The sequence below is a fragment of the Anomalospiza imberbis genome, chromosome 1, assembly GCF_031753505.1.
Source record: "Anomalospiza imberbis isolate Cuckoo-Finch-1a 21T00152 chromosome 1, ASM3175350v1, whole genome shotgun sequence".
In the NCBI taxonomy this organism is placed as follows: Eukaryota; Metazoa; Chordata; class Aves; order Passeriformes; family Viduidae; genus Anomalospiza; species Anomalospiza imberbis.
In genome coordinates, this window is record NC_089681.1 from 107,405,892 (window position 1) to 107,422,901 (window position 17,010).

Genomic DNA, 17,010 nt, shown 5'->3' on the forward strand with positions numbered 1-17,010 from the left:
GTGGCCTACAAGGCCCTACGCACATCAGCTGGGTATGCTGGTCAAGCACCACCTGTGCAGGTGATCTCTAGTGAAGACTAGAATGAAGGCTTTGCTCCCCTGCTCACGGATCTCAGGGGCTCTGAGAACCTGTGCACCCTTGATGACCAGAGCTGCAATAAAATATTGTAGGAGACTTAAAGAGCACAATTGCCTTAAACACCAATCACAGAATCACAGAATCAACTAGGCTGGGAAAAACCTGAGATCATTGAGTCCAACCTATGACCAAAGATCACCTTGTCAACCAGATCACAGCACTAAGAGCCATGTCCAGTCTTTCCTTAAACACCTCCAGGGACAGTGACTCCGCCACCTTCCCTGGGAAGTCTATTCGATGCCCAAAATCACCCCTTCTGTGAAGATTTTTTCCTAATGTCTAGCCTAAACCTCCCCAGTGCAGCTTAAGACTTTGTCTTCTTCTATTGCTGGTTGCCTGGTGGAAGAGACTCACCCCCACCTGGCTACACCCTCCTTTCAGGGAGTTGCTATGGGTTGATAATGTCACCCCTGAGCCTTCTCTTCTCCAGGCTAAACAACCCCAGCTCCCTCAGCTGCTTCTCATAGGACCTGTGTCCCCAGACCACTCACCATACTTATTGCCTCCTCTGGACACATCTGAGCATCTCAACATCCTTCCTAAACTGAGGGTCCCAGAACTGGACACAGCACTCAAGGTGTGGCCTCACCAGTGCTGAGTACATGGGAAGAATCACTGCACCGGTCCTGCTGGCCACACCATTCCTGATACAGGCCAGGATGCTGTTGGCCCTCTTGGCCACCAGGCCATACTGCTGGCTCATGTTCAATCACCTGCTGACGAGCACCCTCAGGTCCCTTTCTGCCTGGGCACTGCCCAGCCACTCTGTCCCCCAGCCTGTGGTGCTGCAGAGGGTTGTTGTGACTCAAGGGAAGGACCCGGCACCTGGACTTGTTAAACCTCATATCACTGGACTTAGCCCATCTACCCAGCCTGTCCAGGTCCCTCTGCAGAGCCTTCCTACCCTCTAAGAGATCAATGCTTTCATCCAATTTGGTGTCATCTAGATTTGCTGATGGTGGACTCAGTCCACTCAGACTATTAATAAAGGATTCAGCAGGACTGGCCCCAGCGCTGAGCCCTGGGGGCTCACTGGTGAATGCCCACCAAGTGGATGTGACACAATTCACTTCCACTCTCTGTGCCTGGCTATGCAGCCAGTTTCTAACCCAGCAAAGAGTGCTCCTGTCCAAGCCGTGGGCTGCCAGCTTTTCCAGGAGTGTCCTATGGGGAGATGGTGTCAAAGGCATTGCTGAAGGTCGAGTAGACAACATCCACAGCCTTCCCCTCATCCACCAGGTGGGTTATCTGGTTATCAAAGGAGATCAGATTGGTTAAGCACAACCTGCCGCTCCTAAATCCATGCGTGGCTGGGGTCTGATCCCTCAGCTGTCCTGTAGGTGCTGTGTCACCACATTGAAGGTGATCTGTGCCATAGCCTTACTAGGCACCAAGGTCAGGCTGACAGGCCTGTAGTTTCCTGTGTGCTCCTTATGGCCCTTCTTATGGATGAGCATCACATTGGCCAACCCAGTCATCTGGCACCTCCCTGTTACTCAGGACTGATGGTAAATGACAGAAAGCATCTGGCAAGGTCTTCTGCCATCCCCCTCATCAACCTAGGATGGATCCTCTGCGGTCTCATAAACTTGACAGCATCTAAGTGGCTCAGCAGGTCTCTAACTGCTTCCTCCTGGATGACAGGGGAGGCTATTCTGTTTCCTGTCCCCATCTACCAGCTCAGGAGGCCAGTTGTCCTGAGGACAGCCTGTCCAATTGTTGAAAACTGAAGCAAAGAAGACGTTAGGTACCGCAGCCTTTTCCTCATCTTTGCTAACTGTATTCCCCCCTTGTCCAATAAAGAATGGAGGTTCTCCTTGCCCCTCCAAGATGTGTTAAGTTCACCAAAGGACTTTGCCCACCGTGGCAAATTCTCCAAAGAGGCAACTGCTCATCTGTGATGACTGAAGCTTCCCCGCTCCTGAACATGTCTCTGTGAAACTGGGAAAGAGTTAACCCCACTTGAGATGAACGTGAGATAAGATTGTCTGGGTGCTTTCTCAGACTAGTGGGAGGAAAACAGATACTGGAAGAGAACTGATACTGGACAGAAAGAATCCACAGAGAAAGCCAACCCAGCAGCTGTGCTGAAAATCAACTCTGCGTGTAGCCAATGAGCGTTAATTCCTTTGTTTGCTAAAATGTAGAAAGAGTGAAAAGTTTTGAACACACCTTGGGAACCACATCAGCAAGAAGACCAGGGTGAAGAGAGATGCAACAGGATGCTTTCTGGACCCAGGTGTGGTGATAGTTCTTCTTAAATTGTCTTGCTCTTTCTCTCCCCTCTGGCCCTCCTTTTCTTTTTCTTTCCTATTCTTCCTCCTCTTTCCTATTTCTGTCTATCTATTTCACACTGACTGTTAAATAAAATCCATACTATTGACTTTGGCACATGGTGTTGTCTGCATCTTAATTCAGGTAGAGGCGTCTGTCAGTAATTGGATCATAACAGATGTGCTGACACAACAGATTGCTGCTGTGAGAGGTGAGAGGTGCAGCTGATCCTTGGCCCAGGGACTGGCACTGGAGAAGGCAGGTGCAGCTCTTATCTTCCCTGGAGTGTTTGTGCATTGGTGTTACATTCCACCCCTATGTGGAAGGGAGCAAACAAGATTTGTAGATGTTCACAGGTGAAAAAGAATGGCAAAAATCAAAAGGGTCGAGAATTTTTTTAAGAATTGAAGGAAACTGCAGAGTCAGTCCCATATGTAAATTATCTGACATACCCTAAAACTTATAGGCCTAAATTATTTAACAATGGAACTGTACTAGGTATAAGTTAAAGCCTAATTAAATATATGTGCCCATTGCTCTGGAAAAGCAAAGCCATCCAATCCTAAACTGCCTATCATTCTGTTACAAAGTTATCTATTTAGCACCAGGAACAAAAACAAAAACAAAAAAATGCATTTAATGAAAGCATTAATTCTATATATCTTCATCTAAGAAAAAAGCAGAGTTTGCTGTTTTATATGAGAGATGAAATTCTTTTGCATTCTATATCATCTACAAAATACTATACATACAGTATCATAATAATTATTTTCTGCAGAGGTGACAATATAAACAGCTGTCATGGATTAGGCAGTTTACCTTTTCTGAGGATCCTTTTGAAGTAAGCCATCAAGCAAACTGATGAACTCAGCAGAAGGTTTGTGAAAAACAGAACCTGTAAAGAAAAGCACTTAAGATCAGTATTGGACAGCAAAAACAATCATCACCCAATGTAAACCACACTATTATCTACAGATCATGCTACAAAACTTTTTTGATAGTAATTTCATCTGAAAACAAATCCCAATGTATAAAGAATCTTAAATATACACTCTTTGCATTTCAAAGAATTCACAAAAAAAAAAAAAACCCCAAACAAACTACTAAAGCTCTGTCACCAAACTAATAATTGTTTTTTTATTTGTAACTCTTTTTAAAAAAAGCATCCTCCAATTATCAGATAGCCACCAGGAAGAAATTAAGTAGAGCTAAAATCTGCTTAAATTGAAAAAGAGACACTAATGTAGAAGGATCTCTGTGAATAATACTGATGCCCAGAATGACATAAAAAAGATGTCAAGACCAAAAATTCCACTCCAGTAGGTAGATTTTGTGTTAATAATTAAAAGTAAATTATATATGTTGCTGTCAAAAGGGAAACAAGCATTCATAACTGTTGCCCTGATTTCTTAGGATTTTCTAAAGCATTCTGAATTTACATTCTTGTAGAGAACTTTCTCACGCAACTTTCTGTAAACAACCTATTGTTTTGCATTCTTTCATAGAGGCGGAGAAATTTGATAGACTGGTAGTTTGTCCAGTGTTGTTGGAGAGGTGGCACGTTCACCTTCCAATCCACTGGCACCTTTTGAGATCTATAAATTATTGGAGTCAGAAAAATAAATTAGTCCTCTTCATTGTGACCAGAGCTGTGGTGCGTCGTTTTTCCTTGTGTCCTCTGGTGACACATAACTAACAGGGAATTATCACATGAAGGCATTGCTAACTTTCACTTTGGACAACTAAGATTCCTGCAACCAGCCTCAGAAGAAAAAGGGCAAACCAAAGCTTTAACTTTGTATTACTGTGACTTGATCCATTAAAGAATAACAGTACCCTACCCTCTGGTCCTGGTCGCAACGGATCTTCAGATAAAATCTTTTCAATTAATTCAGAACGGCTTTCTGACAGGAATGGTGGTTTTCCTACAAACAAACAGAAGTGTATTTCACAGATTAGGCAAACTTCAAAATGGTGGTAAGGTACAATGATTTATCATGAGCTCATTTTCCTGAGAAAGCATCCAAAGAAATAAACATCAGTCTGACTACTATTTATCAAATTTCTTGTAAATTTAAATTCCAAATCTTTGATTAAATGCTTTCATCATAAACAGTAAAAGAAACCACAGACAGAAGAGGCAACAAATATGGCCTGGTGGAGGTGACCTTGACAGCCCCGTATGAATCAGAAATGAGACAACAGGAAAAGACAGAAATCTCTGTATCTGTGTTACCGTGTTGATCCAACAGATCAAGGTTTTGCTTAAGGTTTAAGAAGGATGCAGTGTAATTCTCTTCTGTGATGAAGCTTTCTTCTAGCTGAAGTTAATGGGTACTTTATGTGCAGGGAACCAAATTACTCTAGTTTTACAATAGCGAAGCAATTTTCTCTTTCAAAGGTTAAAATAATGCACACAGAGTTTAATATCAAGGAGATTAAAAACACTATACTGTCAGATTTTGAGGGCTGCCATAATTTTAAATAATACTATTTAAACCCTACATGTTGGTTAGTACTGATGTCAATAGGAACACTTAACAGTATTGTTGCACCTGATTATCGGATAAAGACACGGTTTTTTTTTGTCTTTTAAGCACAGTTAGTACGTTCTTCAAGAAATCTCCAAAACCTGTCTCAAGTTTTTCTACGTCCTAACTTCCCTAGAAAGTTCATAAGAATTTACTCTGGGACCATAAATTATATTTCCATTATCACAGATATTAAATAGATATACAAACTTACAACCTGAGAACATTTCATAGAGTAAACACCCCAGGGACCACAGATCACTGGCTTTGCAGAAGTTGTCTCCCTTTATTACTTCAGGAGCTGTGTATAATGGAAAGCCTAGAAAATACAGAATGTATAATTAATGCACTTTGATTCTTCATTCAGCATTCATCTTGTTCAACACCTCAAATTTTGTCTCCGAACTTCACCAAGCTACAGATTATCTTCACTCAGCATAAAGGAAAACTGAAATAGCAAATGTAAGTAGTTTCCAAGGAACTCCTCTGCTATATTTTCACTGGATTATGTAGGATTATATATGCTACTTTGTTGTTTATTTCACTCCAATTACCAAACTGACTTGTCCTGTACTTTTCAAACACAGTGATTAATGCAAAGAATGTTTTGATTTACTTTAACAGCTTTAAGAGTCAAACAATTTGAGCAGAATGGTAAATCCTTCTCATGTGAGTAACAGAAATAATTCCATTACATTAGATTTGGGATTTCTTTTTTTAAAGCTATCCCAAGAAATAAACCTTCACAAACTTAGTAAACTCTGTTACAAAAACAAGGTAGCCAATGAAATCACTAAACTCTTATGGCTCTTTTCCCACTAAAACATTATTAAAACATCACTTATCAAATTGTAGCAGCTTATTCACAAATCTCTTTTGTTTGATACAGGAATAAAATATACAGTTCCTATTTCTACAGTAGTTCCCATCAGTTCTCAAAAATCTCTAAAGAAATTACACTAACAGCAAGAGTGCCAATTCCATAGTCCCTTCAAAAGTTTACTTTGGGTTCTTTTCTTCTTGGGTTTTATTTTTTTAAGTGACAAAAGATCATTACCATTCATATCAAAACAGTTCCGAAGAGCAACAGGAAAGAGATTAGATTTGTATTTCTTCCTGAATAAAGACCTGATCTTGGTCTTACTATTTCCAGTGTGGACTTTCAGAAGGAGACAGCAAGGAGAGCTCTCTTTTTTCTCATAAAATATTATGAAAAATTCTGTTGTTTCTGATAAAAGTAACTGATATATGGGACATCATTATCTTAGAAATAGAGGTCTATGAGATGTTCCAAGATAATGACTAATAAAAGATTCAATAAATTAAAAACAAATTTCTGAATTTTTCTTAGTCAATGAAAAAAAAAAAACCATAGTATTTGCAGTCTACTGCATTTTTATGGATTTGCCTGTTGAAACTGAAGCACAGTAACTTTCTCAGACTTTAAAATGAAACTATCATTCTTTGAGGTAGTGAAAGAGTTGACCTTAAACTAGAAATAACCTAGACCACATGCACCAAAAAGGACAATGAAAATACAGCAGTGCAATGCCCAATGAAAGAAGCAGTAGCTCTGTGTAGTACTTCCAAATTTTCTGTCTACTTTTAACATTAACTTAGTGGAATTTAGTTTCAGACCTTACAGAGAGCATCTACAGCACAGACTTTTAAAAAGTCCATAAATAATTCCATAGCTCAATTTTTTTTCTGAAAAAAAACAGGATTAATTCTAAATAATTTCTCTTTATCATAATCACTGATATTCCTACTTTCATTCTGTCTCTTTGGTATAAGTTAATTCTGGCTAGTAAAAATCTCATACCTTGAACTATATTTTTAAAGTATCTTTGCGGAGTGCTTTCATTAATATCTTCACATTCTTCACCACCAGCTAAAGCAAAAACTTTTTCCAAGTCTTTACCATCTGCTCTAGCCCAGCAAAAACTACTGAATTTCAAAGTGCCAGATCCTTCCAGTAGAATCTATTGGAAGAAACAAAATCCAATATGCTAGTATCATATACTAAAACTGAAATTTCCAACATGAAAAAACTTATTATAAAAATAATCACAATCGCAAACCATTTAAGTATATAGAGAGGATCACTCTAACGAAAAACACTGAAGTTTTTCTTTAAAGTCAATGCCAATATTGTCTTTTTTCTTACAACCAAATGTACCCTGATAGAACCCTTAAGAGGTTCAATGTGCACTTTTGTTTACTCATTATTAAATCTAAATAAACAATGATGTTACTAGAGAAAAAATAGTTAAAGTAGAGTAAAACTGCATAGGAAAATATAAGTCTAGTAAAACCAAACAGGGCTTCATTTGAGGGAAAAAAAAAAAAAAAAAAAGGAATTTTTCTCATTTTACATAGCAGAAACTTCCACAGATTTTGTCCAATGATGATGAGAGTTTTCTCTGACCAGTGACTACTTATTCTTGCAACTAAAAACTTCATAATCCCAAAAACCTTGTTTAGAGAAATAGCTCATTCAGTCAGAAGCAGTGGGCAGGGCACAGAAGAAGCCTTAACTTTGGCATTTTACTTTCTGTTGAAATAAGCATTTACAGCAGAATTCTTCTTTGGAAAACTACTGAGTCATCTACACTATGCTTTACTCATGTATTTTTTGTGCTTTTGGGTCCACAAATGACAGGAATTGAGTAGAATTGTAGAAGATTTTACCAAATATTCAGAGAATGGCAACTTGATCACTTACAGATCAAGGTCAAAATCAATTACAGTTAAGCAAATTTTTTTTATTATAGTCATATTCTGGTGGCTACATGAATTAAAAAAAAACACAGACTTTAGCAAACCTCTACATAAATGACACACACATACACAAAATGGGAAACTACATAAAGACTTGTATTTTTATACAGGAATAAGATGATCATTTCTATGGTATGTGCAAACAATAAAGAAAGTTACTAAGAAACTTTAGTTAAATTTACTCCCTCATTAGCATTTTCTATGACTGCAAAATATTCTGCAGCATGATAAAATAGCAACAAATTTATGTCTCCAAGGACAGAGAACTAAAATCTTTCATTAAATTAAACCAGTACACCAAATAAAAAAGAATATATCACATTGTATCAGATATACGCTAAGGAAAGAAATCAATTATACCATAAAATATTCAAGCTACAGACTTGTCTCTGATTGTCTTCACATATATTATAAAACTCAACTGACCTCACAACTGAGGCAAGTTTCTTCCAAATCATAAAATACAAATAATAAAATAAATGCTGATTGCATGAAAAGTTAACATCCAGTGTCCATATAGATCATATCCTTCCTCACCTTTCTAGGCTTCAATTCACAATAGATAATTCCATGCTTATGAATATGGTATAAACCAGTAACCAGCTCAACACCAAATTCTCTCACCACATTTTCTGGAAGACATTCATCCTGAGCAATGACAGATTCTAGAGAACCACCTGAAATACACACAGTCAGCAAGTGCATATAAAGAAGAGGTCACACAAGTAATGCTCAATTACATAACCTGCTTCAAAAGATGTCAATCAAAAACCAGTATAAGTAGATATTAAAAATATTTATTGATATCAAGTATCAAGATGTATCAAGATGTACAAAAAAAATCTTTTCAATACTGTGACAAAATCTTAATTTTATCTGGAATAAAACTGACTGCATGACTTCAAAACTACTTCAATATTATTTTACAAAGGAAACAGAAGGGAAAAAAGAAATCCAGAACCTGTGTCACTTCACAGTGTAATAGTCTCCCATGCTTTTATTAAATTCCTTACCCAGATTCCTGCTACACAAGTTAAAAGAATAAATAATACATTCCTTCCATATGGAGGAAAGCATGCTGTCAGAAGTTTAAAACATGCAGTCATTACAATTAAAGAAAGCTTTACAAGATTCCTTTAACAGATTGATAAGAACTTATCAAAACTATGTGAACCACTTAATGCAGTTCTGGGTTCTCAGAGTTTCCAAATTATAATTTTAACATGGTAATCAAAATACTTATACTGAATAAGAAAAAAATTAAATCATTCACTTTAGCTGCTGAATTGCTCTTTGAATAAAAATTAATTTGAATAATATTGTCATTAGAACATCATAACTTGATTTGCTCCTTGATGTCTTTTAAAAGAGAATGTCAAAGCTGCCAGTCCTTAAAAAACTTCTCAAGAAATTTTTACTGAGCTACCTTCTGACTATTCACAATTTGCTTTTATATTCCCTGACTGGCCTTTTCTCTTCAGCTCTTAAAAACCAGCATTATGTAACTCAACTAACTTTTCAAAGATGCATACAGTGAAGCAGAGGAGAAGCATGATTTCAATTGATTTCTAAAAATGTTTCCAAGAGCAAAACTACTTTTATATATAAACAAGATTTTCAAGTTAATAATCAGATAATTACGCTTTTTTCAAAGATCTAAGCATTTATTGTAAAGATGTTGTAAGAAATCTCTTATAAATACTCATTCTTAAATGCTTACCTTTGAGCTTATCTTACCTGTGCATAATTCCACTACAAGCCAGAGATGGTTGCTTGTTTCATACCACTCATAAAATGTCATTATATTCTTATGTGTGAGTCCCTGGGTCAGACGAACCTAGAGTGAAGTTTTTAACATACTTAAGTGGGGGAAAGACATAAATGTATATATATGGACTTGAGGCATGGGAATAAGAAACAATACAATCTACTCTAGATTAGCTGCTTGTTCTCTTGCCTTTTCTAGTGCTCTAACATTACTCTTCAAATATTTTAGTGTTATATGTATGTTGAGAAAAGATAACTTTCCTTACAGATACTGCCCAACTCACCTGTTTTTAAAATACAGAAAAAAACTAGTAAGTTCCCAACTCAAAATTATAAATATTATTTAGCCAGAAGGCTAAATACCACTAAATAATAAACTAGAAACCAGAATTTAGAATCAAACTTGCACTCTTACTTTATTTTTCAATAAGAATACAAATGAGGGGTAATACAGGAAAAAGTGAAAAGAAGCTTTTCCATCATTCTCAGTCTTATCAGATAAAGAAAACCATTCAAGAGACCCTGAAAATCTGTATTTCCATAATACCTACGTGGCCTAATCTCTACAGAAGCCTGCTTCTTGCTAGAGTGGTATGTAAGGTATCCCCAAGAGATTTGTAAGGCCAATATACTCCTAAGAACAAAAAAGTTCCCAAGAAATCATCTTTGAAACGACAAGAGGGAATATGAAACTCTATCCGTTTTGCATGGCAAGGTTTCGGTATCCAGGTGGGGAGGTCTACAGGACTGGCTTCTGTGAGAAGCTGCTGGAAGCTTCCCCTATGTCTGACAGAATCAATCTCAGCCAGCTCCAAGACAGACCCACTGCCAGCCAACACCAACCCATCAGTGATGGTGGCAGCACTTCCAGGATAACACTTAAAAAGGGGGAAAAACACTCTTGTGTAACAGCAGCAGGGGAGAGGAGTGAGAATGTATGACAGAAACAACCCTGCAGACACCAAGGTCAGTGTAGAACAAGGGGCAGAAGGTGCTCCAGGAGCTGGAGCAGAGATTCCCCTGCAGCCCTTGATAAAGACCAGTGAGGCAAAGCTGTCCCTCTGCAGCCCATGGAGGTCCATGGCAGAGCAGAGATCCACCTGCAGCCTGTGGTGGACCCCACTCTAGAGCAGGTGGAAACCTGAGGGAGGCTGCGACTCTCTCGGAAGTCTGTGCTGGAGCAGGCTCCTGGCAGGACCTGCAGACCCATGGAGAGAGGAGCCCATGCCAGTTTCTGGCAGGATGTGTAACCTTGTGGGAACTCACACTGGAACAGCCTTTTCCTGAGGAACTGCGCCCTGTGGAAAGGACCTATGTTGGAGCAGGGCATGAAGAACTGCAGCCTGTGGGAAGAACCAACACTGAAGAAGGTTGTGGAGGACTGTCTCCCATGGGAGGGACCCCAGGCTGGAGCAGGTGAAGAGCATGAGGAGAAAGGAGCAACAGAGATAGCGTCTGATGAACTGATCCCACTCCCCCATCTCCCTGCATCTCTGGCAAGGGAGGATAGAGAGAAAATTGGGAGTAAAGCTGAGCCCAGGAAGAAGGAGGGGTGGGAGAAAGGTGTTTTAAGATTTGCTTTTATTTACCATTATCCTACTCTGGCAATAAATTCAATTACTTTCCCTAAATCGAGTCTGTTTTGCCTTTGAACGCAAGTGGTGAGTGATCTCTCCCTACTCTTATCCTGACCCATTCATTGCATTTTCTGACTCCTGTCCAGTTCAAGAAGGGAGTGATAGAGCAGATTTGGTGGCAACCTGGCATCCAGCCAAGGTTAACCCACTACAGAAACAAAATTTACCTACTGGAAAAATAAAATATTTGAACTGTATAACTGTATCAGTTTCCTTTCCAGACAGTATCATATTTCAAGCTTTGCCAAGGTTTTACAAACCAAAATTGATTTAGCTTAAATGATATTCTTTCATCAAAAATAATTTCTTCTTGCTAAGCAAGAAATTGATTGTTTACTGGAAGTTACTGCTACCACTGGATTTGCACAACTAATAAGAAAAAAAGCAAACCACCACATGTAACTATTTTTACAAGTTCACTAACACATCACGGAAACAGTAAGACTGTAAACATGTGTTTATGAATGCAATCTAAAAACCAATAAAATCACATGAAGAAATATATACATTAAAAGAAGACTGTATTTAAAGAATAAGAACTTAAAATCTTGAGAAGCTGGTCTAAATGTGACAAACTCCATCTAAAGAAGCACACGACACTTTTCTATAACTTGTGCAACTGGAATTTTGTAGGCTGTAATTTTTCCCAGATTTAGCAGGAAAAGAAACTCCATTACTTACCCAGTTTGCTACTCCAGCTCTCTTGCATTTATCACTGCAAACAATGGCAACAAAATTAATTGTCCCCTTTCTTCTTCCTTTATAAACAACTGTCGTATTTCCTCTTCCAATCTCCTCATACAAAACAAAGTTCTCCATGTTTTAGGGTGCTTCACGGGTAACAGACTGGAAACATGGCATTCGTTTCACAAACAAATAAACCTAAAGAAAGGAGGAGAAAGGGGAAGCCTTCAAATTTAATGGCCATTCATGTATAGTAGTCACCCTCCCCATTACCATGAATAGATATTCCATACTTCCAGAAAGACTGAATATAATTACTTTACAGAAGACCTTCTCTCAGGAAATGTGATCAAAATTTTGAAAAGGCAAATTTTACATTTCCAAAGATCTTATTCAAAAAGTAATAGATGGGCTAGTAGATACAAATTCTAAATAGTATTATCTGTAAAATTCAGGAGGCTATGAGGGAAAGAGAATAGTCTCTGATTCTCAAGAGTAATGGCTATGCCTTTATTTCAGTACACAAACCAATGGAGCATAGAATCATAAAATCATAGAATGACTTGGGTTAGAATGGACATTAAAGATGATCTCGTTCCAATGCCCCTGCTGTGGGAAGGAACACATACCACCAGAACACCGTACTCAATGTCCCATTCAACCAGGCCTTGATCACTGCCAGGGATGGGACACCCACGGCTTCTCTGACACAAAAAACAGATTTTCAACAGATGGATTTTGAGATAAAATGAAAAGAGATCAATTAAACTGATACAAAAGGTGAAAATATGAGGTAAGAAGGCCATCACGGAAGCCTCCCAAGCCACCACCTGTAGGACAGCAGGTGTGAAGCTCCACAGAAGCGCCCAAAGCGGCAGCCTCCAGGCACCGAGGGAACTGATTTGCCCTGGGCTGGATACGGAACCAGCACACCAAGAAGACGCCGTTCCCTCTCTTTCCGAGGGAATGGCCAAACCACTCCGAACGAAGCAGCCCGTGCCCGACCCGCGATCTCCTGCGCTCCCAGCTCTGTCGGGGGCGGTCAGGCCTGAGGCACTGCACGGCGGCTCCGGAGACACGGCCGCCTCCCGACCCACTTGCAGCACAGGGGAGGGGGCCGTGGGGTCACAGGAGCGCTCCAGCGGGGCGTTCCAGCCCCGTCCCGGGTCCGCTCCCGCACTCGGACCGAGGGACGGCGGCGGAAGGAACGGGAGGGAGGTGAGGGATGGGGAGGAGGTGAGGGGCCGCTGGGCGCGCGCGCTCCGCCAGGTAACGGCCGCGAACGTGCGTGGGAAAGGGGGAAAGGTACGAGAGCCGTACTTGTGTGCGGGATGGAACCGGCGGGAAAGGGTGGGAACGACAGCCGTACCTGTGCCGGGGTTGGACCCGGCGGGAAAGGGTGGGAACGACAGCCGTACCTGTGCCGGGGTTGGACCCGGCGGGAAAGGATGGGAACGACAGCCGTAGTGCGGCGCGAGACGCCTCACCGCCACGCCGCCGCCATCAACCGAAACGGCGGAGCCCCGCCCCCGGGACAGAGTCTCCAGTGCCCCGGCGGCAGCGTCCGGACAGGGCACTCGTCCGTGCGTGCCACAAAATACAGGCAAGCGGAATAGGCACCGGCTCAGCAGGCAAGGTGACTCCGGGAACCGGCGACTTCTGCTGTCCTTTATTCCAGCTGGAACGCACCGCCAGGTCCCACCGGGCTGCGTCCCCGCATCCCCCGCACGCTACTCGGATAGTCGCCACCCCACGCCCGTTTCCAGGAGACGGCGCCAGACGCCGGAAGCAGAGTGGAGCCCCATTGGGCTAAGGGGCGCCCACGTCAGGGCGGGACCACCGGGCAGCGAGCGGGGAGGGTGGCGGGGAAGTTCCCGCATGGTGGTGCGGGGAGCGCCGGGGGCTGGCGCGTCCGTCGGGAAAGGCCCGGCTGCCGCCGGCAGGCAGCCTGAGTTGGTGGGGCTGCTCCGTTCAGCCTTTGCAGTCAAAACGGCAGATAGCGTCCTCAGCCCTGCCATGGCATTCTGCAAGCGCCTAATTGAGGGATAGTTTTCTTGTGACAAAATTTAGCCCTTGAAACAAGCGTTTTCTGTGTTTAACAACTACATGGAGTTTTCACTTGTTTTTTCATTCAATGGGGATCTGGAGTTTTTTTGTTTTGTTTGTTTGGATTTGGGTTTCTTTGGGGGGGCTTTTTGTTTGTTTGTGTTTTTGTTTGTTTATTTGTTTGTTTGCTTTTTCCTTGTCTGGTTTTGTTTTTGTAAGACCCTTAAAAATCCCTTATCTTTTGGGCAACATCTGGAACTGTGGTTACAGGACAAGGGCCTTCAAACTGAAAGAAAGTAGATTTGGATTAGATATTAGGGAAAAAAAATCTTTGCTGTGAGGGTGGTGAGGCGCTGTCACAGGTTGCCCAAAGAAGCTGTGGATGTCCCATTCCTGGAATTGTTCAAAGCCAGGTTGAATTGGGCTTAGAGAAACCTGGTATAGTGATAGGTTAGGCATGGCAGGGGGTTGGAACTAGATGGTCTTTGAGGTCCCTTCCAACTCAAACCGTTCTATGATTCTAACAAAACATTTTAAAATGTTTGCTCTAGAGCAAGCTGTAAAGAATTGTTTTCACTCATTGTCTCACCTTTATTTTGACTTTCTAACAGGTTTGAACCCACTGATCCATTTCAACCAATATTGATAAGTAATACACTTGCAGAAAGGATTCAATGTTTCTTCTAGGCAGCATGATAACAGATGGTCAGTTTTTTTACTCCCACTCTTGAGAAGACTTCAGCAGGATTTTAAACTCCTGCAATATTCAAAAGGGGGAAAAAAACCTCAAACCTCTCTTTGTTGTTGACAAAAACATCAAGGTGAGCCAGCAGTGTGGGCTGGCAGCCCAACGAGCCAGAGGTATCCTGGACTGCGTCAAAAGGAGCATGGCCAGCAGGGCAAGGGAGATGATTCTGTCCCTGTACTCTCTGTTCTTGTGAGACCCTACCTGGAGTGCTGCATCCAGCTCTGGTGCCTCCAAAACAAGAAAGACATGGAAGTGTTGGAGCAAGTCCAGGGGAGGCAATGAAGGAATAAGGGGACTGGAACATCTCTCCTATGAAGACAGGCTGAGAAAATTGTTGCTCTGTCCCATGTGACACTGTAAGTATTGAGTAATTGCAGAGATGACTTGTAATTATCAATGAAGATACAGCTTTGAAGCTGCACAAGTAAGATAATTTTTCCATTCTGTTTTTAATGTAAATTACTAGATATAAATAAACCAAATGGATAAGAAGACATTACTTTCTATTAATAAGCACAAGAAAAGTATGCTTTGAAGAGGGACTTATTTAGATTTCAGAAAAATGTATATTTTATCTGTGGTTGTGATGACTGATATGAAGAAGAAGGAATAGAGTGTTAGGCGAGTTGCACACAAGTCCTGGCAGCAGTTCAATGGCACATCTTAGTATAAGTCAATTTCATTGTCCCTGTTCAAGAAGATAAAACTAAGCCACAATAACTATCAAGTTACTGTCTTTTCTTCCAGATTTCTCACGCTTTGTCCTATGTACACTTTCTTTTAAATTAGTCCAGGTTAGGGATTGTTTTTATGTTTTTGTTTTTTCACCCCCCCATTTTGGGGGAGTGAGATTGTATGAAGTTTAACATTAATGAAGTCTGTTGAAATCTTCATATAATAGTGGCAATAGAACGTCAAAATAGAGTGAGATAAACACACTAAAATAAACATTAAAAAAAGTTTAGTAACACTTGAACCGGAGATTTATAGCTTTTAAATTAAATGTCTCCATGATAAAAAATTTTCAGTATAATTAAAGGCAGACATAGAGAGAGATATGTTGACTTATGCCACCTTTTTTCCCAACTCCTCCTTATTAGGAATTATGGGCACCTTTTTATTGTTGATATACATTTTATTACATGTCTGTATGTTTTTTGTAATCTGGGTGCACAGTTTCAATATACTCCAGATGGGGAATTTTCCCTTTGATTTGGTGTAAGAATGGAGCATTCTCTCTTCAAACATATTTCTTCAGGTATGAGAATAGTCTTGCAGAAATAAAGTATTACAAATACAGATGAGGGTTGTAATTAAAAGACTCTTTGGCCTTTTACTTACTCTTTCATTCTATTGCTCCTTTATCCTGTTACTGAACATGACTTCAAGCACTGTACTCAACTGCACTGAACTTTTCTATGGGAATATTTTCAGCATTCAAGAACGGAATGCAAAATATTCTTTGTCCTGTTTGCACCATTTCAATACTCCTAGCAGTCTGTGCAGCAAACTCAGCCTTGCTATTTGCCTGGCTATTAGACAGGACAGTCAGATGTAATCAAATTCTTGTTCTCAAATAAATATATGATCTAATTTAAGGAAAATTAAGATCTTGTGATTGCAAGCACATAGCTCAGGCATGCTTAAACACTTCACTGCTCTACCCTCAATGGGTACTGCGTAAGCCTCTGACATTTTGCTTGGTTCTGAAAAGTGACCAGTAGGCTATAATTTTGAGGTGTGTTTCCGTGTTTTTTAAGATGTGTTCTTCAGTGTGCTCTAATGCCTGTTGAAAATGCTATACAGTTGTTTTATTTTGCCATATGTACTAGCTTTACTTTTTTTTTTTTTTTTCAGATGTCATGATTACTCACGCTCTATCCCATCTTGTTAGTACACGGTGTTTATTTCTATTCCAGACTGACCCCATTCTCAAGAGAATTTCTATTCTCGGCATCTAGGGTATGATGATTCAGTTGCTCAAATAAAATATTCTTATGTTCCATTTGCCTTGAGAGTACTGTCATTCCTGGGAAGTGCACAGAGACACTTTTCTGGTTTGACCTTTTTGGCAGATTGGTAGACATGGCCACATCTTTATCTTGTGCTTTTTATTTTGAGATTACTTTCCAACATCCTCTTGAAACTGGCATCTGTTTTCATCGTTTGAGTGAATCTTTTTTCTTCTTTATTTTTCTATTTCTGTGGTAACATCAATATGTGATTATGATATTATAATTTTGATATGATATTATGATACTATAATTTTGTCATCTTGGTTTTCTGGTACAACTCTGTTGTACTTACTGGTCCATATCAAATTCATTAAATAAATTCAAATGTTACTGTTATAGTATCATATCTTTCTGATATTTTAAAATAGCAATGACTTTTCAAATTCTT

The 17,010-nt window shown here is 40.1% G+C and overlaps 1 protein-coding gene across 1 annotated transcript in view; it reads right to left on the reverse strand.

The window, feature by feature from the left end:
• The window catches only part of ULK4 (unc-51 like kinase 4), a 207,277-nt gene extending 194,513 nt beyond the window's left edge, over positions 1-12,764 (reverse strand). Inside the window, exons 1-9 of the mRNA XM_068186673.1 lie at positions 12,644-12,764; positions 11,811-12,011; positions 9,463-9,562; positions 8,263-8,402; positions 6,767-6,926; positions 5,162-5,263; positions 4,255-4,338; positions 3,233-3,308; positions 779-1,303 (exon numbers count right to left, since the gene is read on the reverse strand). Coding sequence (XP_068042774.1) covers positions 779-1,303; positions 3,233-3,308; positions 4,255-4,338; positions 5,162-5,263; positions 6,767-6,926; positions 8,263-8,402; positions 9,463-9,562; positions 11,811-11,948 — 1,325 coding nt within the window. The 5' untranslated portion in view covers positions 11,949-12,011; positions 12,644-12,764. The remainder of the gene's footprint in view (positions 1-778; positions 1,304-3,232; positions 3,309-4,254; positions 4,339-5,161; positions 5,264-6,766; positions 6,927-8,262; positions 8,403-9,462; positions 9,563-11,810; positions 12,012-12,643) is intronic.
• Positions 12,765-17,010: the final 4,246 nt, after the last annotated feature.